General features: G+C 43.1%; 1 protein-coding gene across 1 annotated transcript in view; it reads left to right on the top strand.

Annotated features, from left to right (window-relative positions):
• The window catches only part of LOC124613790 (Down syndrome cell adhesion molecule-like protein Dscam2), a 197609-nt gene that overhangs the window by 76410 nt on the left and 95073 nt on the right, over positions 1-26126 (top strand). The window contains exon 2 of the mRNA XM_047142511.1: positions 14014-14175. Within this exon, the coding sequence (XP_046998467.1) occupies positions 14014-14175 (162 nt within the window). The remainder of the gene's footprint in view (positions 1-14013; positions 14176-26126) is intronic.

Below are 26126 nucleotides of genomic sequence, written 5' to 3'. Positions count from 1 at the left end.
TCCTGGCAGAGATGTACAACGGTTTCTGTGAAAAAAAAGCATCTACAAGCTGGCCCTACTGGGTAAGTGCCTGTGTACTTTCTCACAAACGATATAAATAAGTATTAATTGAACAGCTCCTCCAAAATAATGGAGTAGGGGATATTATAGAATTAATGCGAAACGTAGAATGCCACGGATTTACATTTATTTTCTTTGAACGGTGAAAATACTGACTAAAAATAAGTAATTTTTTCTGACAAATTGGTTTCGACAATATATATTAAGATGGCAAGTCAGGGAGAAAGGGCAAGAAACGCCTAATCTTCCCCACCGGAAATTACAAACTCGTAACGCGAAAAATAAATCTGACTGCTACCATACATGGTTAAACGCTACCTCAGACAAACGAAACGCCAAACTGACCTATCTGAATGAAACGGAATCCTACAGAAAATCTGCTGTAAGTTAGTACTGCAGAGTTCCTATCTACAAAAGCGGCATATTACCTCACGAAAACCTGTAGTCTGGAGCTGGCAGGCAACAGCACCACGGCTGCGTCGAAGTACTGTCCGAGAGCGGCGATATGAATCTGGAACGACAGGACCAGCTGCCGCACGGAAAGACGAACCTTGGCCAAATCCTCCAAGACGAACCTCTCACTATGTCGATCGCTACAGTGGTCGCCGCCGCCCGAATTTCCTACCCTGAGCGCAATGCGCCTCTCTCTGATCGCGACACTTCTGTGTTCCCGCCACGACCCAAAATGTATTCACTGCTCAAAAGTGCGCTAAGTTGCATGAATGGAAAAATTTAGCCTCGAGACGCAAACTCCTACCCACACGCCGCTAATACACTGGACTCGACAGTAACGCCGTCAGCTCCAGTGGCTGGAAAACGTGCTCAGTGGCGGCGTCCGTCCAATCGATCATTACATTCCACCAAAACCAGCCCGGTGCCTCACCTACCAAAAATAATGTAAAAAGGTGGAGACTAGGCGTCAGCACTCGGAGCCACAGAGTCGTGGGCCAGTCAAGATCAAAAGTTTCATGCACCGTCTTTCCCACAGGTACAACAGCTGCTATTTAGCAAGTGGGTTCCTTTGAAACCAGCCAACCGCTATGGCGTCGGCTAGGTGCCAGACCTGGCGAGTCCGTGCCTCGACTATTGTCCACAGTCGCCATAGGGTCGAGAATTTTTTGAAAGCCGTCTGCGCCTCCTCTCCATCCGGAGTTTTACAACAGAAGCGCTGCCCGCATACACCTGTAGTGTGATGGCTCCACCGTCTCCCACCGAGGCTGAAAGCCACTTCTACATCCAGAATGAAGCCTCCGCTAGGAAATCCATCGAATAATGCTAGACTTGCCAGAATGAGATTTTCACTCTGCAGCGGAGTGTGCGCTGATATGAAACTTCCTGGCAGATTAAAACTGTGTGCCGCACCGAGACTCGAAATCGGGACCTTTGCCTTTCGCGGGCAAGTGTTCTACCAACTGAGCTACCCAAGCACGACTCACGCCCCGTCCTCACAGGTTTACTTAGAGCCATTACCTGGCCTCCTACCTTCCAAACTTTAAAGAAACTCTCCTGCGAACCTTGCAGAACCAGCACTCCTGAAAGAAAGGATATTGCGGAGACATAGCTTAGCCACAGCCAAGGGGATGTTTCCAGGAGAGCTTCTGTAAAGTTTGGAAGGTAGGAGGCGAGTACTGGCAGAAATAAAGCTGTGAGGACGGCGCGTGTGTCGTGCTTGGGTAGCTCAGTTGGTACAGCACTTGCCTGCGAAAGGCAAAGGTCCCGACTTCGAGTCTCGGTCCGGCACACAGTTTTAATCTCCCAGGAAGATTTAATGTTAGCCTTGTCATACCACTGTTGGTTCAAATCATAGTAATGACCCATTTTCAGTTACCGACTCCGAGGTACACAAACCTAAATGATAAAAAAAGATAATATCAAACTCCAAATGAAATTAATCTTACTGTTAAATAAAACAGACCTCTTTCACGGATTCTGAGAGCAAAACGCTGTGGTTTAGCGACCCGTTTTAAGAAAAAGCCACCAGTTTCAGGAAAACCGGAATTTTTTAGGTGACACAAACCTGCCTGACAGATTAAAACTGTGTAACGGATCGTCACTCTATCCCATAACCCTACCCTTCGCGGACAGTGAGCTGACGGACTAAGCCGTACAGTGTATCCTAGAAATGTTCCGACAAACTGCGATGGGTTGTAGTGGTTGTCATGAGGAGCACATCGAGGATAGGAAACCATGTCCGGGTCAAAAATGGTTCAAGTACCTCCAAGCACTATGGGACTTAACATCTGAGGTCATCAGTCCCCTAACTTAGAACTATTTAAACCTAACTAACCTAAGGTCATCACACACATCCATGCCCAAGGCAGAATTCGGACCCGCGACCGCAGCAGCCGAGTGGTTCCTGCCTGAAGTGCCTAGAACCGCTCGACCACAGCGGCCGGCGACCATGTCCGGAATTGTCGTCCAGCAACACTACAGGGCGTCAAAGAACACTCGCCAGCGGCTGCCATTAGGCCTCCCCTTCGGCAGTAAGCGTGACTTCGTACACTGACGGACCATAGGCAGAACGATACGCAATGTTGTCTGTTCTTCAGTGATCGCGATTGATTGCCACGATGGTCATTGGAAAAGATGGGGCTGTCTGCTGATACAAGAGAGGGTATCGCAGATAACCTGATTAGCCAAAATCTGGGGTTGTTTATAAAATGAATCAATCGCGCTCTAACTTGGAGTGCGTTGTTGTGAATATTCCTGGCGGACTGGGACTCAAAATTCGGAGTTCGCAGAAGAGAATCTTTGGAAATTAGGAAAATAACAGAAAGGTACAGGGAGGGTAGAAATTGTGAGGGCAATTGTGAATCATGCCTACAATACTCAAACAATCGTCCTTGAAGGGTCTAAAACGATAAAGGAATTCTGAAGTTAACATGTTTACTGTATTTCATTTACAGTAAGCCTTAAAACTGATTCTTTGCAACTTGAATACTTCTAATTAAGGTCATTTTTCACAAAATATCACCGGCTGCTGATGGATAGTGAGAACGTTCCTTTATAATCTAGATCATGTTGAGCACCACAGCACACACTAATGTTAATGATTAACGAAAACCAGCTCCCATGTATTAGTCATTTATTGTGCTACGACCGGTTTTGCTCGTAAAAAATCCTCAGGTTGCCTGCGGTTAAACAGAACAGGAAATTAGGCTAAAGCTACTACACCTTAACGACAGCTGAATGTGCGACCATAATCGTTACTAGCAATGGCAAAACCTTAAGTACAGTCTTTATATTAAAGAGTAAAATATATCACGAACGATCATAAGTCATGAATAACGTAGTTGAAAGAGATGCGTTATCTTCCATTGAAAATAATTGTGGCCAGTTTAACACAGCTCTTTCGTAATTTTATTCACAGCATATGACAATCATCAGTGTGGTTATTTTAGGTCATTTATGTTTTCAGTGGGAATGCATAATTTGAAACTATGTTATTCATGGCTTATGATCGTTTTATGACATCTTAATTACCGTTCTTGATGAACTTTACATAATTACTTTGTAGTTTATAGTTATGTACTTTCTGTTACCCATGCAAATGACGACGCAGTTTGGAGAAAGCAGAGTCACCTGCTTCCTTGTTATTGTGGGCATTTGTGTTGTTAACATTTCCAAGTACCGATTTTTCAGTTCTTTCGATTAATTGTGTAGTGGTTTTTTAATCTTTGATTTCAGTTTCGTACTTCTACAAAATGATAGATTTTAACTGTAAATAAACAACTTAAACTATCCAATTTGGCTGTTTTAGCATTTCCATTGTCCAACACGTTTTCTTGTGATCGCCTTTATTCATAGCGTACAGTCACTTTGTGTGAACACTTTTACTGTTTTTTTTCTGCTTTTCTGCGTGCAGTTACTTCATCATTCGCTGATTTATACTTCTAACGTCGGTGAAAACTTGTATGAGCTTTACCGTATGTTCTTTTATAGCACAGAAATATAGGAGATACAGCACAGCTCGCTTTTAGTTTGTTAATAACGCACGAGAACGACACAATTCAGTTATTCTCAGTATGTTTATTCCTTCAATGATAAGACTTTATTTGTTGTAACGGCTTTTATTCTATAGTCATGATCACTTTGAAGGATCACAATTACTGGTTCTGTTATACCGCATGCAGTTACCGCAGAGACGTTTCTGCAGTAAATCGTATGTCGTAATCGACCTGATGACGACACAACTTTGTGTAACCATAGTAAATAATTACAGCAAGCTAAACACAGCTCACCCGTCACTATATTTTCATCATACGACGAAAAACACTAGTTTGGTTGCTTTAACTCTTTTACATTTTCAGTCACAATGCATCTTTTGTAACTATGTTATCCACATGTAACGATCGTTCTCTAACTTCATAATTAGTCTAGGGGTAGCGTCTTTGATTCATAATCATAACGTACTCGGTCCCGGGTTCGATCACCGCCACTGCCTAAATTTTGATAAATAATCAGCATTGGCGGCCGAAGACTTCGGGCATAAGAAGTCAGCCTCATTCTGCCAACGGCCTTGTCAAAGAGGGCGGAGGAGCGGATAGAAGTTCAGGACTCTCTCTTGTCCTAGGGGTGGGAAACTGCCCTAAAAGGCGGAAGAATCAGCAATGATCAACGACATGAGGATGCAGAAGGCAATGGAAACCACTGCATTAAAGACAAGTAACGTGTATCCACAGGACATGTGGCCTGTAATTGAAGAAGTGTCATGATGATCTCTCCATTGGCAAAAGATTCCGGAATAATCCCCCATTCGGATCTCCGGGAGGGGACTGCCAAGGGGGAGGTTACCATGAGAAAAAGATTGAATAATCAACGAAAGGATAACGTTCTAAGAGTCGGGGCGTGGAATGTCAGAAGCTTGAACGTGGTAGTGAAACTAGAAAATCTGAAAAGGGAAATGCAAAGGCTCAATCTAGATATAGTAGGGGTCAGTGAAATGAAGTGGAAGGAAGACAAGGATTTCTGGTCAGATGAGTATCGGGTAATATCAACAGCAGCAGAAAATGGTATAACAGGTGTAGGATTCGTTATGAATAGGAAAGTAGGGCAGAGGGTGTGTTACCGTGAACAGTTCAGTGACCGGGTTGTTCTAATCAGAATCGACAGCAGACCAACACCGACAACGATAGTTCAGGTATACATGCCGACGTCGCAAGCTGAAGATGAACAGATAGAGAAAGTGTATGAGGATATTGAAAGGGTAATGCAGTATGTAAAGGGAGACGAAAATCTAATAGTCATGGGCGACTGGAATGCAGCTGTAGGGGAAGGAGTGGAAGAAAATGTTACAGGAGAATATGGGCATGGGACAAGGAATGAATGAGGAGAAAGACTAATTGAGTTCTGTAACAAGTTTCAGCTAGTAATAGCAAATACCCGGTTCAAGAAACACGAGAGGAGGAGGTATACTTGGAAAAGGCCGGGAGACACGGGATGATTTCAATTAGATTACATCATGGTAAGACAGAGATTCCGAAATCAGATACTGGATTGTAAAGCGTACCCAGGAGCAGATATGGACTCAGATCACAATATAGTAGTAATGAAGAGTAGACTGAAGTTCAAGACATTAGTCAGGAAGAATCAATACGCAAAGAAGTGGGATACGGAAGTACTAAGGAATGACGAGATACGTTTGAAGTTCTCTAACGCTATAGATACAGCAATAAGGAATAGCGCAGTAGGCAGTACAGTTGAAGAGGAATGGACATCTCTAAAAAAGGGCCATCACAGAGTTTGGGAAGGAAAACATAGGTACAAAGAAGGTAGCTGCGAAAAAACCATGGGTAACAGAGGAAATACTTCAGTTGATTCATGAAAGGAGGAAGTACAAACACGTTCTGGGAAAATCAGGAATAAAGAAATACAAGTCGCTGAGGAATGAAATAAATAGGAAGTGCAGGGCAGCTAAGACGAAATGACTGCAGGAAAAATGTGAAGACATCGAAAAAGATATGATTGTCGGAAGGACAGACTCAGCAAACAGGAAGTCAAAACAACCTTTGGTGACATTAAAAGCAACGGTGGTAACATTAAGAGTGCAACGGGAATTCCACTGTTAAATGCAGAGGAGAGAGCAGATAGGTGGAAAGAATACATTGAAAGCCTCTATGAGGGTGAAGATTTGTCTGATGTGATAGAAGAAGAAACAGGAGTCGATTTAGAAGAGATAGGGGATCCAGTATTAGAATCGGAATTTAAAAGAGCTTTGGAGGACTTATGGCCAAATAAGGCAGAAGGGATAGATAACATTCCATCAGAATTTCTAAATAATTGGGGGAAGTGGCAATAAAACGATTATTCACGTTGGTGTGTAGAATATATGAGTCTGGCGATATACCATCTGACTTTCGGAAAAGCATCATCCACACAATTCCGAAGACGGCAAGAGCTGACAAGTGCGAGAATTATCGTACAATCAGCTTAACAGCTCATGCATCGAAGCTGCTTACAAGAATAATATACAGAAGAATGGAAAAGAAAATTGAGAATGCGCTAGGTGACAATCAGTTTGGCTTAGGAAAAGTAAAGGGACGAGAGAGGCAATTCTGACTCTACGGCTAATAATGGAAGCAAGGCTAAAGAAAAATCAAGACACTTTTATTGGATTTGTTGACCTGGAAAAAGCGTTCGACAATATAAAATGGTGCTAGCTGTTTGAGATTCTGAAAAAAGTAGGGGTAAGCTATAGGGAGACACGGGTCATATACAATATGTACAACAACCAAGAGGGAATAATAAGAGTGGACGATCAAGAACGAAGTGCTCGTATTAAGAAGGGTGTAAGACAAAGCTGCAGCCTTTCGCCCCTACTCTTCAATCTGTACATCGAGGAAGCAATGATGGAAATAAATGAAAGGTTCAGGAGTAGAATTAAAATACAAGGTGAAAGGATATCAATGATACGATTCGCTGATGACATTGCTATCCTGAGTGAAAGTGAAGAAGAATTAAATGATCTGCTGAACGGAATGAACAGTCTAATGAGTACACAGTATGGTTTGAGAGTAAATCGGAGAAAGACGAAGGTAATGAGAAGTAGTAGAAATGAGAACAGCGAGAAACTTAACATCAGGATTGATGGTCACGAAGTCAATGAAGTTAAGGAATTCTGCTACCTAGGCAGTAAAATAACCAATGACGGACGGAGCAAGGAGGACAGACTCGCTATGGTAAAAAAGGCATTTCTGGCCAAGAGGAGTCTACTAATATCAAATACCGGCCTTAATTTGAGGAAGAAATTTCTGAGGATGTACGTCTGGAGTACAGCATTGTATGGTAGTGAAACATGGACTGTGGGAAAACCGGAACAGAAGAGAATCGAAGCATTTGAGATGTGGTGCTATAGACGAATGTTGAAAATTAGGTGGACTGATAAGGTAAGGAATGAGGAGGTTCTACGTAGAATCGGAGAGGAAAGGAATATGTGGAAAACGCTGATAAGGAGAAGGGACAGGATGATAGGACATCTGCTAAGACATGAGGGAATGACTTCCATGGTGCTAGAGGGAACTGTAAAGGGCAAAAACTGTAGAGGAAGTCAGAGATTGGAATACGTCAAGCAAATAATTGAGGACGTAGGTTGCAAGTGCTACTCTGAGATGAAGAGGTTAGCACAGGAAAGGAATTCGTGGCGGGCCGCATCAAACCAGTCAGTAGATTGATGACAAAAAATTAAAAAAATATTTTTAAAGTAAATAAATAAAGCTTTTAGTGCCTACAGCGCCATTTTCATATCACAATTAAAGTGCGATAGCTAGTTTCGGTTGCTGTCAGCAGCCATCTTCTGATCGTTCAGAATGTGAAAAAGCAGTGAATATGCACTTGAAAGCATCATTATCTGTAGTCATGCAAGAACTTGCAATCATAAATACCAAAACCGTAATAGTACGTAGTTAAAAACACATCACGGTGAGCAAGCCAGGTTGTAAACCGTAAACGCACTAGATAATGGTAGTGTAGGAAAATGTGCAGATGCACGAGTAGAAGTTAGATGAAAAACTCCTTATTTGCAATATTATAGCAGATATTACCGCCAGATCGGTATATGCAACTGTTTTATTCATGTAACTGGGCATTCTTCTATATTACTATCATCTGCAAGATTACCATCTACAATCTTGCTTTTTCACGGTGATGTGTTTCCAAACTACATGCTGTTATTGTTCTGGTGTTTACAAATGCATATAGTTGCATGACTAAAGCTAGTGATGCTTTCCAATGCATACTCACCGTTTTTTCATATATTGAACGATATGTAGATGTTTTCAGATAGCAACCGAATCTATTTATTCTACTTTAATTGTGATAAAAAAGTACGATCTAGGCATTAAAAGTTCTTTTTTCCTTTTTCTTATTTTATTTCAAAAATTTTTTATTTAATAAACCACTCGTAATTAGCGTTTCTGATATATTTTTACCCTTTAATACCAGTCCTGTACTTAAGGTACAGTCACCTGTTGTACAAGGCAGAGGCCAAGTACTATGTGCACATGTTAACCTCTGTAGTGGAGCGGCTCCGTCTGTTCAGACTACTGTACGCAGCATGCAGTGTCTGCTCGCCATATTTCCTCCAGGCAGTCGGCAGAATATTTATGATCATATTTTCGACTTGGTTTTTTAACATTACATACGGCAACCACAGCATCTTTGTCATGACTTTAGCACAACTCGGAGAGCATTCAATATAAGTCTGTTATCTGTGTGAGTTGCCTATTTCAATTCGTTAATATTGTATAACTTTAGTCTGATTTCTTGTTTTGTTTAATCGCAGACACACGAAGATGTACTAAATATGAAACAGGTTATTAACACAATAAATTATGTTTATCTACACTTTTTCCATCAGTGCCCCACGCCAACCTTTAGCGCCATGATAAAAATGTTCATAGTGCATAAGAAATGTGGCATTTACTGTCATGCTCAAAAGTATTCGTACGAACCGAGCTGCATTTTGCCTGATTCACATACAGCTCACATAACGTAATTTTCTTACAGATCCCCTAACTTCTTTTCGGTACAGTCATCTAAATGTACAAAATTTTTATCACAAAAAATGGCTCTGAGCACTATGGGACTTAACATCTATGGTCATCAGTCCCCTAGAACTTAGAACTACTTAAACCTAACTAACCTAAGGACATCACAACACCCAGTCATCACGAGGCAGAGAAAATACCTGACCCCGCCGGGAATCGAACCCGGGAACCCGGGTGCGGGAAGCGAGAACGCTACCGCACGACCACGAGCTGCGGACTCTATCACAAATTACCACTAGTTACTGTATAGCAATTACTGCATTTGTAATGTAATACCACGATTCTGCACATATCAGGAAACACGTAATTAGAAATGGGAGAGTACTGCGCAACGCCTGTAAACTCAAATGTAATACAATAAGCGACATTTCAAAAACGTTATTAATGTCATTAGTATGTGAGACGACTAATGCCCGTAGCTCTACCACATAAATCAAACAGTATTCCTTAAATCAAAAATAAATCTTTGTGAATAAGATATCTTGCAAGGGTATATAGACTACCAGATTTCTGTGATGATTCGAAGTATTCTTGCTCTTTAAATGGTTTTCTGCACACTCATTTTCTGTTGTTTGTTTGGCGAGTGGTTTTACACAAATTGGTTAGTAAACAAACCAGTTAGACAAATGAAATTAACAGCGACAGCGTTCCATTAACAGCGTACCGCTAGTAACTCCAACTTACTCACGATGGCAGGTGCAGTTTGCAAGTCATCTGTCAGCCTCGTTATCTAACACAAAAGTACATTAAAACTTTAATTCATTCATGCGCAGCTGATTGTTCATATGTTTCAGTATTAAACGCATGGCGGACTGTTTTGTGCTTGATATGGATTCAAACCCAGCATCTATAGCCATTTCAAAGTACGGAACACTTCGCCTGATCGAGACTCGACACAACTGTCAGTCGTTGCTGACTAAGCATAAAATGAAGTGAAGTATCTAATATTTATCTAATACCAGCAAATCTGCACTTCAAATTACCTTACGAAATGCTTTATACTACACCGGGACTCCTTCCTAGTAAGTACTAGCCCTGTTAAATATCCATAAAAGGTGTGGAATACGTTTACATTTATAAGTGACAAAGTTCACGGTATATAAGTTTTGTGTTAGACGGAGATGCGAACCCAGCACCTAATCGGATGGGAAACTAAGCACGATCATAACACAGATATTGAATTTTTCAGCAGAGATTTTTGAACATGAAACGACGAGATGAATGAATAGTTTTACCTACCGAGGTTCGAGCGTGGCACCTGTCGCCGTTGTTTTTACTCAAGAATGGACGTTAAATATAAATTTTGTTCGAAAGTAGCGAGATGTCCGCACGTTTGTACTAGAAATAATAACGATAAAATTCAGTGCTGACCTTGAGTCAAATGCCCCACATATCACCTTTGAATACACGTGACGAGACATTAACTAAAAATGGTTCTAATGGCACTGAGCGCTATGGGACTTAACATCTGAGGTCATCAGTTCCTAGACTTAGAACTACTTAAACCTAACTAATCTAAGGACATCACACACATCCATGCCCGAGGGAGGATTAGAACCTGCGATCGTAGCAGCAGCGCGGTTCCGGACTGAAGTGCCTAGAACCGCTTGGTCACAACGGCCGGCAGACATTAACTGTCGGATTCTTTTTCATCACTAGCTAGGAGTGAAAAATTTGATCTTGAAGTGATGTAAGGAAACTTTGTGTGTCTAAGAGTCGAAACAGTCACCTATTGTTATTGCTGACGACTCACGGAGACACTATTAAAATCAAAACTATTTTTCACTAGCAGTTAAGTGTGCACATGCGAGAGCTTAAAAAGAAATGATGAAAATATTTGATCAGACCGGGGTTCGAATCGAGACAGGGAGTCAATGAGGAGCCTGTAACCTTGAGGAAACAACGAGTTGATAGAATCATATCGTCACAAAGGAATCAAATCCCGCGAAAGGGAAGAATCGTGATTGAATCCCCGTCCAGCACAAGTATTTTCAACATGTTAAATGCAAACAAAAAATATGGAACAAGTGGCCAGTGGCCCTACATGGCGACTGTTTCATTAACTATAGCTCACGGATGACCGAATTTCTAAATTCTATGACTTCCGCCTCTCCGCCTCTGCTCGGTATCAACGTCTTGTTTAATGTGCTTGACGACATAGGTGAATAGCAGCGATTAGTGTCTGTTAAAAATGGTCATCCCAAGTGGAAATCGAACCAAGATCTGAACAATACCGACTTACTATCAATCCACCACATCACCGAAATCCACATGTAGTTGGGTTATATACTTGGCGTACCGGAGGTAGACACATTGCATGTGAATTCTAGAATATCACTTGTTCTTACCTTTAGATGTACTGGTTACTAAAATGTAGCAAAAAGACTTATGATAGAAAAATTATCTTTAGATTTCCGTACTGATTTTCGATATTATTTGAAAAACCAAGAAAATATCTAGGGCATTCAGGAGGATAATTCTGTTTCACTCCAGGAAGCAACTAGATTATTACAACGGTTCCAGATGTAGACACATTCTACAATGTTGTCAGATCCCAATCACACTCGCAGTGCGAAATATAGGCTTAGATAGCCAATGTGTTTCTTGAGGGGGCTAATTCAAGAGTAAACATTGGGCTTCAAAGACGTAGCGGAAACAGGTGTCATGCAGACAGAAGCGCGAAATGCGACAGGTACAAGCAAACCGAAATACCGTACATTAAGAAGCGGGGAATAACTGTCATTTTAGTTTTGTGTGGAATGAATACAGTTGTAATAACAGTTGACAAGAGCTCTGTTTTATATTATATTTCCTATTTATTTATTTTTCTAGGTACCGCTTCAGAATGAGCCAACACTCAGAACCGGGACCAGTAAATCCATACTAGTATTACAAAACTAATGCGGAAGTAACTTTATCTGTTATGCTTTCACGACTAAATCTCTATACCGATTCTGATGAGCTGTGGTATGAGATTGTTTAACAGCCGAGGAATATCATAGGCTATTTTTGAAAGTACAAGATACTTGCGGATTTGAAGAATATAACGCGAAATATGGAGACATAATTACTCTTTGAAATTCACTCTGTGGGATAGAATCAAAGTAACGAAAAGAAATATCTACGCACCAGAAAAGATGTCATCCAAATGGGACGGAAATCAGTAGTACTTTTAAAATGATTACAATTTCAGAAAAAAATGGATAATTAACTCAAGAGAAGGAGTTTTACAAACTGAGCAAATCAATAGAGCGGAAAGAGTTTTTGGGTGTCCTACTGATTGATATCACGCCAGATTCTGCCCAATTGGCACGTTAGAACGTCAGAATTCCGAACTGGTTCGAGGAACCTACCCGTGATGCTCCGAACGTTCTCTGCTGAAGACAGATCTGACCACCTTGTTGCCAAGGTAGGGTTTCGCAAGCAGGAAGATAACCAATAGAAGCTCTCAACTTGCACAGCTCACACTGCTGTCCGGAGATTCCCCAGACACGTCTTGCTCATAAAGACTCAGTTCGAAGCGGGACTCATCACTGAAGACAATTCTACGGCCTGGCTGCCAGTGATCCCATCACGACGGAGCGTGTCTGTTTACCAGCCAGCAGCACAACTTGCCACAAGTTTAACAGTAGCAACAGCGGCTGCGAGAGAACTGCCGTATGGCGCTAACCCTTGGCTGAAGGAAAACACCGCCTCCTGAATACAAGCTGCCAATTTGCTATTGCCTTACAATCACCAATGAGAGGTCGCCTACCACTCACTTACTAGAGTGGCGTGAGCAACAACTAGCCGATACACTATCATCTACCAATCATTTACTACAGCTGCCTTCCAATCAGCCACCAGGGTACCACAGGCAACAGCGTACTAAGCAGCCACACCCCTCCACAGCAACATCTATTAAAACTGTTCAGTTACACCCAAGATATATGTGACGTCGGTAGCCACTAGATAACCGAAATAGACAGTACATAGGAGAATACATTCACCGGCACCCAGCAGTCAACCACCCTCACGAGGACCGTAGCAATTCGGTCGAAACGTCGGCAGTGTAATTGCTGTAGTGAAGCCTGACATTATCGGGGAGGAGACGACAGTCTCAATATAATTTATTATAACATAAAAACATTAATCCTAATAACTTTTTATGGCCTGACTGGAATATTCAGTTCACAATTACAGCACGATGATAAGTTTTGGTTGGTTTCTACAGCCATCTTCAGATCGTTCCAATCGTAAAAACTGTGGTGCACATCCACAGAAAAATATCACCCCATCAACTGAAATCACGCAATGATATGCATTCGTATCGGAGGCCAATTAGTTTACGACAGTATGTAGGTAAAAAAATTATCTTGAGCGAACAGGACTGTAAATCATAGCAATGCAAGATGACGGGGATAAAGAAGGAAAATTGCCAGTTGCATTAGTAAACCTTGCATCAGATGCCTGTGTTTTGCAGTCGTACAGAATAAAATCTGATTGATAGGATAGAATTGAATACCTCGGAATGGTGTTTTATTATAAAATGGTAAAATTATTAAAATTCTAATTGATAAGAATAATGCAATAACACCTCCGAGTTTATTAGGGATTTGTTTTGCAGTCGTACAGCGAGTTTCTTAGTTGCGTTGGTAGTTTACAAGGGCACAGACCAACACCCAAACTCGTGTTATTCAAAACACTTCAGCATGCTGGTGGCTACTTTTCTATCTGGCACAAAGAATTGCTATTTCCAATCTTTTATATCATCATCAACGGTGTATACAAGTAAGATACTTCATGTCCTCTGGAAATTTTACATTTTTTTCCAGGCAGCACAGTCTACCTCAGGTGGTGACGGACAGGCTGCAGTACGTCACCATGCCTGCTGCCAGATAACGCAGTGCGCCGTGTTGTGCTGTTGCAGTGGTGGCGCAGGCGTACAAGGTGGAGGTGGAGGTGCTGGGGGCGCCCAGAGGCTGCACGGCCGTGCTGCGCTGCGTGGTGCCGTCCTTCGTCAGGGAGCTGGTGCGCGTCGTCTCCTGGGTGCAGGAGCCCGGCTTCTACGTCTACCCCTCGCTGCAAGGAGGTCAGTACATGCTGAACACACACGTGCCGCTCACCTCTCGCTGGCGGGCTGTCTGCGAGCGCCTGCTGTCGCGGGTCTACCACTACAATAATAGTTGATTCCAGTTGGGAAATGCGGGACCACCACCATCTTTTTGGACAACGTAGAGGGGGGAGAGGGGGTGGGGAGTCGATCAATGATGAAAGCTGTTGGGGAAATATATTCTTTCTGTGGCTTGTGCTATGCAAAGTGATTCATATGCAACGAGGATGATTAAATATTTTATCCCTTCCACAAGCAATTCAAATTTCTTGGCCGACTTGCTGGAAAGGTTCGTCTCCTGTAATTCCGTCGATAGTAAATTTCCTGTTCGTTGTGTGTTATAACGTGTAACAGATTTCATTCCTGCCGCGGTTACTCAGCTAAGAAACCTTTACATATTTTTCAGAGAAAAACAGCATAAATGTCTTTTGCATTGTTGAAGTACACTCCTGGCCATTAAAATTGCTACACCAAGAAGAAATTCAGATGATAAACGGGTATTCATTGGACAAATATACGTATTATTCTAGAACTGACATGTGATTACATTTTCACGCAATTTGGGTACGTAGATCCTGAGAAATCAGTACCCAGAACAACCACCTCTGGTCGTAATAACGGCCTTGATAAGCCTGGGCATTGAGTCAAACAGAGCTTGGATGGCGTGTACAGGTACAGCTGCCCATGCTGTTCATCAAGAGTAGTGACTGGCGTATTGTGACGAGCCTGCTGCTCGGCCACCATTGACTCGACGTTTTAAATTGGTGAGAGATCTGGAGAACGTGCTGGCCAGGACAGCGGTCGAACATTTTCTGTATCCAGAAAGACCCGTACAGGACCTGCAACATGCGGTCGTGCGTTATCCTGCTGAAATGTAGGGTTTCGCAGGGATCGAATTAAGGGTAGAGCCACGGGTCGCAACACATCTCAAATGTAACGTCCACTGTTCAAAGTGCCGTCAATGCGAGCAAGAGGTCACCGAGAGGGGTAACCAATGGCACCCCATACCATCACGCCTGGTTATACGCCAGTATTGCGATGACGAATACACGCTTCCAATGTGCGTTCACAGCGATGTCGCCAACCACGTATGCGACAATCATGATGCTATAAACAGAACCTGGATTCATCCGAAAAAAATGACGTTTTGCCATTCGTGCACCCAGGTCCGTCGTTGAGTACACACTCGCAGGCGCTCCTGTCTGTGATGCAGCGTCAAGGGTAACCGCAGCCATGGTTTCCGAGCTGATAGTCCATGCGCTGCAAACGTCGTCGAACTGTTCGTGCAGATGGTTGTTGTCTCGCAAACGTTCCCATCTGTTGACTCACGGATCGAGACGTAGCTGCACGATCCGTTACAGCCATGCGGATAAGATGCCTGTCGACTGCTCATGATAAGAGGCCGATGGGATCCAGCACGGCGTTCCGTATTATCCTCCTGAACCCGCCGATTCCATATCCTGCTAACAGTCATTGGATCTCGACCAATACGAGCAGCAATGCCGCCATACGATAAACCGCACAGCGATGGGCTACAATCCGACCTTTATCAAAGTCGGAAACGTGATGGTACGCATTTCTCTTCCTTACACGAGGCATCACAACAACGTTTCACCAGGCAACGCCGGTCAACTGCTGTTTGTGTATGAGAAATCGGTTGGAAACGTTCCTCATGTCAGCACGTTGTAGGTGTCGCCATCGGCGCCAACCTTGTGTGAATGCTCTGAAAAGCTAATCATTTGCATATCACAGCATCTTCTTCCTGTCGGTTGAATTTCACGTCTGTAGCACGTCATCTTCTTGGTGTAGCAATTTTAATGGCCAGTAGCGTACATTTTTTCGGGGGCTTGTACTGTGCAAATTGATTCATATGCAACGAGGATGATTAAATATTTTATCCCTTCCACAAGCAATTCAAATTTATTTGCCGATTTGCTGGAAAGGTTCGTCTCGTGTAATTTTGTTGATGGTAAATTTCCTGTTAGTTGTGTGTTACAACGTGCAACATATTTCCTCCCTGCCGCAGTTTCTCAGCTAAGTAAAACTTTACATATTTTTCAGAGGCAAACAAATAAATGTCTTTTTCATTGAGGAAGTAGTTCATTTTGCTCACCTGAACCTGTTGCTTGTATTTAAGTTAGATCCTAGCAGTGGCAAAGGTGCATTGCAGTTAACTAAAACATTGGAGCACACACACGGGCATATATCTTACAGAAAATTTAGCTACAGCATGTTACTCTAATGCAGCTGTTCACACGAAGGACACTTTATCAAGTGTATAGCCAGAGCGGAAAGGAGGGAGCAAGCAGCCAGGGAAAGTAGAGATGAGGCGGGCTCCCCTCGCTGAAGCCTCTTCGCATGTTGGAGCGTCAGCGATGGTGATGGGACAAGAACGAAATTTTAACATAGAACAGGTCTCTCACCGCGATGCTTCAGATACCAACCTAAGTGGGGGTGACCTGGAAGGAGCCATCCGAAATCCACACCAGGAAGTCTTCGGGCCATTCGCCTGTGTCACATTCAGTACACAGCTTCATTTAAGCATTTACATAAGACAATAAAAAGAACGACGCACTGCGAAGGAGTTGTGCAAATTGGTCACTGGCGGCCGTTCGATTAACGAGTGACGCCGCAGGGCAATTTCACCAAGCAGCTAGCGAGGATAATAAACCGAAGACACGTCGAAACCAGGGTATAAAGTCTTCGCGATTTTTATTTGTGTACTCAGTTGGAAAGTAACTATGTCCACGGCCCGCCCGGTTGGACGTGCGGTCTAACGCACTCCTTTACGTTCGGGAAGGAGCGCCGGTCGCCGGCACGAATCCGCCCGGCGGATTTGTCTCGAGGTCCGTTGAGCCGGGCAGTCTGTGGATAGTGTTTAGGCGGTTTTCCATCTGCCTCGGCGAATGCGGGCTGGTTCCCCTTATTACGCCTCAGCTACACTATGTCGGCGATTGCTGCGCAAACAAGTTCTCCACGTACGCGTACACCACCATTACTCTACCTCGCAAACATAGGGGTTACACTCGTCTGGTGTGAGACTTTCCCTGGGGGTGTGGGGTCCACTGGGGGCCGAGCCGCACAATAACCTGGGTTCGGTGTGGGGCGGTGGAGGGATGAAGTGGACTGCGGTAGTCGTCGTGGGGTTGTGGACCACTGCGGCTGCGGTGGGGACGGAGCCTCTCCGTCGTTTCTAGGTCCCCGGTTCACATGATATAACTATGTCCACAGACAGCCGCATGTACAATACATGAAGATGTCAGCATGTGAGAGAGGGCACGCAGTTAGCTCAAAGAAGCCGGTTGTAGCAGTCGGCGAATCGCTCGACCTCTGAATAGGAGCAATGCCACTATTGGACGATGTCTGGCAGCGAAGGGTGGAAAATTGCCGAACACAGCGTCAAGAAGGAAACAGTCGGCGAAGAGAGATGACAGAACGTGAGCACCGAGCAATCGTTAGGGACGCCCTCAGTGTGTCCGTGGCACACCATTATAAACGATTCGACGCGGAACTGGTGCTCCAGTGACCATAACAACCATAAACAGGAGGCCCACAGAAAGAGGGGCTCAGGTAGCGGCGCCCTTGCATTGACTGCCATGGACTGCTGTAGACCAACAATCCCATATGCAGGGACGTAGGGCACATTCGGCATGTAATGTCTATGCGTGCAGTACAATTCTCCTCAGTGAAGAGTTCCACTTGGGACTAAGCCCTGGTGACCAGGAAGACGAATGTGCTGACACCCTGCGCAGTGGTGGCATACCACGCTGACTGCCACCCGCCGGCCGGTGTGGCTGAGCGGTTCTAGGCGCTTGAGTCTGGAACCGCGCGGCTGCTACGGTCGCAGGTTCGAATCCTGTCTCGGGCGTGGATGTGTGTGATGTCCTTAGGTTAGTTAGGTTTAACTAGTTCTAAGTTCTAGGGGACTGATGACCTCAGATGTTAAGTCCCATAGTGCTCAGAGCCATTTGACTGCCACCCACCATGCAGACCGATAATCAGAATTAATATTCTAGGGTGGCGTTTCATTTCATAACAGGAACCCACGGCGCCTTCGACGATATTCTTTGCCCCGCTGTGTTGTCCTTCGTGGCAACCTACCCTGGACTTACATTTCAGCGAGATAATGACCGCCCCCACAAGGCGAAAGTTTCTCCTGATTTTCATCGTACTTGCCAAACTCTATTTTCGCCAGCAAGGTCGTCGCATCTCTCCCAGTTCAGAACGTTTGGAGTATTATGGGCAGCGCCCTCCAACCAGCTCAGGATTTTTACGGTCTAACTATCCAGTTGGACAGAATTTGGCACTATATCACTTAGGAGGACTTCCAACAACTCTATCGATCACTGTGAAGCCGAAAAACTGCTTGCATAAGGATCAACGCGTTACTGACTTGCTCAAATTGTTAAGCTCTTTCTCTTGAAGAAGAACGCCGACTTTTTCTGAAATTGTAATAATTTGTTTGTACATATACATTACATCTACCGATTTCCATCCCGTTCTGATAGTTCCTTAGTCATTTCGCCACGTTTTTTTGTTTTGTTATATTTTAATTTTCTTCAAAATTTTTTGACCTGATTACAAACCAGCATCGATAACTTTCTCATTTTTATTTACTGTTGTTACATCTGTTTACTTTCTCATTTTTATTTACTGTTGTTACATCTGTCACTTTCTCTCTTGCAGCTGCTAAACCTATATGATAATACTCCGTGTAATGCTTTTCTTGCAGTTCCAAACACTTGGATTTTTGATTTGTAGCGTATATATATGGCTGCTTTCGTTTGTGATCTTCTTGCTGCAGTTGTATGTGATCGTCATATATATCTGGAAAGATTACGTACAACAGCAGCCAAAGATCTTACCTTATCGACAGGATAAAACGGACCGATCCTGCATTGATATACTTCAAGACCCAGCCTAGCATAAATTTCATGATTTTTCAAAACCAATACATTAATTTTGTCCTTTCTTTCTTCGTGCACGTGACTTACACTCATTAGTACCTCTGTACGAACCTTCGTGAAAGGATAGTAATGAAAGTCCCATTATTATTAAACTGAAAGTGAATAATCGATCGAGATGCGTTCCTTTTCGCATGTTACCTACGAACATGGTGCCAGCTCATGCTATACCACGAAAAAAATTGAAAAAAAGAATGTGTGGCGAGTTTTTCTGCTTTAACAACTACACGCTGGCCAAAATAAAACGGAACGTGAACAATTCTGCAGCACATGTGTGTGGGCACAGTCTGCGCGATATAATCGTGCCCTCGTAAACCCAAGCGGCGAACGGTCGCTGACACAAAACACGACGTTATTGCGATTCTCGTTTGCCATCTGGAAATAACCGTTTGAAATTCACACGCTCCGCGTAGCGCAAACATCCAGCGACTTTAGCAATGGCGCATGTGACACCGAAAATAACGAAAGCTGTTTTTGCATGGATAGCACTGTATTGAACGGTGCATAAACAGTGAACGTAGCCATGGGCTCCACACAAAATCGCGTCATCCGCTCCGTATAAAACTGGATTAATATGACTGCTTACCGTCGACGCATGTTTTTGCGACTGTGTACCTTTTTGAACACTTATGAGGAACATCACATTCTGGTTTATTGATCTTTTAGCAAGTGCCGACCCAAAATGGCGTTGGTACTTTTGCCCCATCAACTGTGATAATCAAATGCACGAGACAGCATTGACTCTCTCTGAATATTAAGCTTATGGCAGCCCCAACGTATTAAATCAGTCTAACAATTACGTCTGTATCTATAAGACTACTCTGCAATCCACATTGAAGTAAGTGGCAGAAGATACATAAAATCACCTTCAGACAATTTCTCTGTCTTCTGTTCCCGAACAGCGAGTGGGAAAGATGAATACTTAAATCTTTCTGATTTCTTTTATTTTATTGTGATGGCCATTTCTCCCTTTGTTGAATAACTACAATAAAATCTTCTCGCATTCAGAGGAGAAAGTTGGTGTTTGGAATTTCGTGAAAAGCTCTAGCCACAACGAAGAGCGCCTTTATTTTAAGATTTCCAATCAACTCGCGGATCCTATCTGTGACACACCCTTCGCTATAATACGAAATGACTTGACCTTCCTAGCATTTTTTCGATGTCCTCCGTCAATCAAATCGGGTAAGCATCCCGTATCGCACAGTAGTACTCTAGCAAAGGATAGGCAGATGTAGTGTCGGAAGTCTCTTTAGTAGACCTGCTGAATGTTATAAGTGATCTGCAAATAAAAACCAATCTTTTGCTTTGGTTCCCAAAGAAATTATTTTTGTGTTCGTTCCAGCTTAAGATATTAGTAACTGAACTAACGGACTTTAGATTTATGTGATTTATCGTGTAACCGAAATTTAGCTGATTCCTTTTGGTACTCACGTGAAGGACGTCACACTTTTTCTTATTTAGAGTTCATTTCACGTTTTGCAGCATACAGGTATCGTGACTCCATTTGTTTTTGATTTTATGATGACTTTACTAGAGGGCAAATGACAACATCATCAGCAAACAGTGTACGAGTGCTGCTCAGATTGCATTCTACATTGTTTATATAGATTAGGAAGAGCAGAGAGCCAATAAAACGTCCTTGTCGGACACCAATAGCACTTCTGTTTTACTCTGTCAGTTTTCGTCGATTCTTACGTCCTGTGACCTTTTTGAAAGGAAATCGCGAATTTAGTCGCACAACTGATACGATAGTCCAGAGACACTAAATTTGATCATATATCTCTTGTGAGGAACGAAGTCATAACACAAGCAGTAAGAGACTGCTGAATATGTGATCAACTGTCTCCTGCAAACACACACTCGTGTGGATGGACTTGAAAGGTTTATAGTTGCCTCTTCATCAGCAACTATTGACTGCCACTATCAGATATATATGTATATATAATTAAAATAAGAATGAGAGTTGTTACTTGCACAGTGTCAGGTGATAAAACGTAAAAATTTGCTCACAAACACTTACAATATGTGTTCAGTGCGTTTCAATAAAATATGTGCTTAAGCAGGGCATCAGCTACAAACTCTATTCAAACGTTTACAGGCATACAAGAGGTGGCATAGTGGGAGCATACAGTTACCTTAATGTTCAAGGTCATTAATATTAGTTAGAAATACTCTATGTTAAATTATAAAACACTATTTAATCGTATGGAATTGCCCAAGCAAAAAATTTTCATGCGCAATTGATTACATCGGAGTCATAATAGTATGTATACATCAGCTCCCTTTTTTTTTCTTTTTTGAGAAGTCATCCCCCTCAGCTCACGTGGGCTGGTAGTAGGCAGTCATCGGTATAATCAACCCGCTTTTCAGCAAAGGAACATGTAGTACGTTTAAAGGCAAAATAAAAGTAACAAATTAAAAGATGAGATATTTACAAGTGATTTTAAAAGTTATGAAAGTGAATTTAATGAAGGTTTTATATAAAAGGAGTTTGATTTTCGTCCTCGTTAATTTTAAAGCTGAAATGCAAACGTTAAGTCAAAGCAATGAGAAGATATTTAAAACTTCACAGCAAACATAAACATAGCCAAAGCCTTGGATGCAAACAAAAATCACGCGAAGCGAAATGTAGTGTGAGGAGGGCTATGCGAGAGGCGTTCAATGAATTCGAAAGTAAAGTTCTGTGTACTGACTTGGAGAAAATCCTAAGAAATTTTGGTCTTATGTCAAAGCGGTAGGTGGATCAAATCAAAATGTCCAGACACTCTGTGACCAAAATGGTACTGAAACAGAGGATGACAGACTAGAGGCTGAAATACTAAATGCCTTTGTCCAAAGGTGTTTCGCAGAGGAAGACTACATTGTAGTTCCTTCTCTAGACTGTCACACAGGTGACAGAACGGTAGATATCGAAATAGATGACAGAGGGATAAAAAAACAATTCAAATCACTCAAAAGAGGAAAGGCCGCTGGACCTGATGGGATACCAGTTCGATTTTACACAGAGTACGCGAAGGAACTTGCCCCCTTTCTTGCAGCGGTGTACCGTAGGTCTCTAGAAGACCGTAGCGTTCCTAAGGATTGGAAAAGGGCACAGGTCATCCCCGTTTTCAAGAAGAGACGTCGAACAGATGTGCAAAATGGTTCAAATGGCTCTGAGCACTATGGGACTTAACATCTGAGGTCATCAGTCCCCTAGAACTTAGAACTACTTAAACCTAACTAACCTAAGGACATCACACACAACCATGCCCGAGGCAGGATTCGAACCTGCGACCGTAGCGGTCGCGCGACAGATGTGCAGAACATGTGCAGAACTATAGATCTACATCTCTAACGTCGATCAGTTGTACAATTTTGGAACACGTATTATGTTCGAGTATAACGAGTTTTCTGGAACCTAGAAATCTTCTTTTTGGTTTCGAAAAAGACGATCGTGTGAAACCCAGCTCGCGCTATTCATCCACGAGACTCAGAGGGCCAAAGACACGGTTTCCCAGGTAGATGACGTGTTTCTTGACTTCCACAAGGCGTTCTACACAGTTCCCCACATTCTTTTATTGAACAAAGTAAGAGCACATGGACTCAGCCCAATTGTGTGATTGGATTGAAGAGTTCCTAGACAGAACGCAGCATGTCATTCTCAATGGCGAGAAGTCTTCCGAGGTAAGAGTGATTTCAGGTGTGCCGCAGGGGAGTGTCGTAGGACCGTTGCTATTCACAATTTACATAAATTACCTCATGGATAACATCGGAAGTTCACTGAGGCTTTTTGCGGATGATGCTGTAGTATATCGAGAGGTTGTAACAATGGAAAATTGTACTGAACTGCAGGAGGATCTGCAACGAATTGACGCATGGTGCAGGGAATGGCAATTGAACCTCAGTGTAGACAAGTGTAACGTGCTACGAATACATAGAGAGAAAGATCCTTTATCATTTAGCTGCAATATAGCAGGTCAGCAACTGGAACCAGTTAATTCCGTAAGTTATCTGGGAGTAGGCATTAGAAGTGATTTAAAATGGAATGATCATATAATGTTGACCGTCGGTAAAGCAGATGCCAGACTGAATTTCATTGGAAGAGTCCTAAGGAAATGCAATCCGAAAACAAAGGAAGTAGGTTACAGTACACTTGTTCGCCCACTGCTTGAATATTGCTCACCAGTGTGGGATCCGTACCAGAGAGGGTTGATAGAAGAGAGAGAGAAGATCCAACGGAGAGCAGCGCGCATCGTTACACGATCATTTAGTAATCGCAAAAGCGTTACGGAGATAATAGATAAAATCCAGTGGAAGACTCTGGAGGAGAGACGCTCAGTAGCTCGGTACGGGCTTTTTTTGTTTTGAGAACATACCTTCACCGAGGAGTCAAGCAGTTTATTGCTCCCTCCTTCGTATATCTCGCGCAGAGACCATGAGGATAAAATCAGAGAGATTAGAGCCCACACAAGGGCATACCGACAATCTTTCTTTCCACGAACAATACGAGACTGCAATAGAAGGGAGAACCGATTCTCAAAGTACACTCCGCCGCCACACACTGTCAGATGGCTTGCGGAGTATGGATGTAGATGTAGATGAGAAAACACGACGGAGAAAATTGTGACCTTTAAAATTAAGCTCTGAAAGGTCAAGGATCTGTCCCGGGACGAATCGTCTCTAGTTGGAATTACGTTAGGAGTTTAGTAGGATAGGAAGGCGTGGGTACAAAAAGGAGTTTAGTCAGGTAGGAGGGCATGGGTGTTAATATGGAGAACTGATGGCTAGTAGCGATGGAGGAGGAGTGAATATTGCGGAAACAAGAAGGATGGAGCAGTCTGAGGTGTCGGTATGGTAATATAAGAGAGAGGAAGGAATAAAATGAGATAGAACGATATAGGGAAACGTGGGGACGGAATGAAAAGGGAGTCCTCATGAGGTAGATTGGATGGGGTGAAATTGTACTTTGTAGGATGGATAAACATCGAGATCGACATCAGTTCTTTTTTTTTTTGTATTCATCTTTGACATACGAGGTTGCTTTTTTTGTTGTTTTTGTTTCTTTTCCGATGTCTCACCGGTCGCGAAATGGAAACCACAGTGGAAATCGAACATATTTGATTCGCAACAGTTAGTTACACCTTCTACCTGCTACTCTAGGTAGTCGTCCACCGACTTAGACATTGTGAAGCTCGTTGTCTGAGCTAAAATGCTTTCACAGCCAGCAGTTCATGTGAACAAAGACACGAAATCACAGGGAGCCAAACCCAGAGTGTATGGTTAATGAGTAAACAAGAACGTCTTCGTTGCAACTGTAGTGTGTGGTCCAGCATTCTCATGAAGAAGGACAAGGCCTGATGACAACAATCTTCTTTGTTCTGAATTGCTCTTTGTAGACGATTTTCTCGAATCGCCTGATCCTCTCGCTAAACAAGATCATTTGTTCACACTCGCTTCCTCCCCTGACCGATTACATCGTGAAGACCTGCTTCAAGGTTCCTGCACCACTGCCACACTTCGCTGTCACGCATGACATTTACGTTATTTGGGCTACATGAAATCAGGCGGAACCCCTCATCTAGAGGAAATCGAAAGAGAATGCTCAGGTCATCCTTGGCAGGACACTCAATTGTCTTAGACATCTTTACGTGCTCATTGTGCGCTCAGAACTGAAGCGTGCGACACGACGAGATGACCAGGCATGCTAGAGGCACTGCACTACACATCTGCGTAAGCATTTTTCACAGTGAAAAAGAAGTAACCCTCGCTCTAGCGAATCAGCCCAGCTTCGCACTGCTAGCACTAACTACCTACAGCCAGACGACTTGTCTAGCGTAGGTGTAAGAAATTTTATACTCAACTATTCCTTGTGGATCAGTGTATCTATTTGTGAAAACTGAATCCGCTATTAGCTTTCACATACAGACAGAAAACGTGGGAGAATGCGGGGAGGGTCGGGGCATTAATTTATATTATGTAGTGATAGGTAATATTTTTGTACACCTCCTGTAGCTAATTATATAATAAGCTGATAACTATTACACTGTCATCGCTATTTTACATGGAACACTAAAAACGTAAATGTCGTGTGACTAGGGCCTCCCGTCGAGTAGACCGTTCGCCGGGTGCAAGTCTTTCGATTTGACGCCACTTCGGCGACTTGCGCGTCGATGGGGATGAGATGATGATAATCAGGACAACACAACACCGAGTCCCTGATCGGAGAAAATCTCCGACATAGCCGGGAATCGAACCTGGGCCCTTAGGATTGATATTCTGTCGCGCTAACCACTCAGCTACCGGGGGCGGACATGGGACACTGTAACTGGCACAGAAGTGATACATCGTAACAGCATTTTGCCAAATGTAAAACATTGGCTTACAAGCTTGGAGTGTTGGCAGGTACTAACAGGCTACATTGGAAAGTAAACAAGACCAGAAGAAAAGCTTTAAAGCACTAACATAATCTGCGTATTCATATTTATCAACAATTTTTTACATTTTCCGTATGACACTTAGTTCAGTGAGGTTGAATTTTGTTTGCATGTTGTGGTTTGAGGACTTGAGTTGTGCGCCATAAATGACTTCTGAAAGGTGATGTCTATTCAGACTTCACCCCAGTCACATAAGAGTGCCGCTCGCAGCGCCACTATGAGGATGTAAATCAGATTTGTTTTAAATACACGCTGCAGCCATCGTACGCTTTAGATACCTTTGAGATTGGACGTGGAGAATTGATGCAAGTCAAGAAGCCTTTAGCGTAATAAAGTCGCCACTATCAGTACCTCACTCAATTTGAACGAGATCGTGTAATAGTGCTAAGAGAAGATGGGTGTTCCTTCTGCAGTACTGCAGAAATACTTGGTAGAAATGAAGCCACAGTACTTGATTGCGGCTACCGTCGTCGCAAGAATGTACGGTCGCAAGAAGACCAGGCTACCGACGGCCACGTGGCACTACCGAGAGGGAAGACCAACGTGTTTG

This window comes from Schistocerca americana, chromosome 4 (genome assembly GCF_021461395.2).
Source record: "Schistocerca americana isolate TAMUIC-IGC-003095 chromosome 4, iqSchAmer2.1, whole genome shotgun sequence".
Lineage (NCBI taxonomy): Eukaryota > Metazoa > Arthropoda > Insecta > Orthoptera > Acrididae > Schistocerca > Schistocerca americana.
Note: the sequence above shows the minus strand (reverse complement) of the source record. Positions and strands in the feature narration are given on the sequence as shown.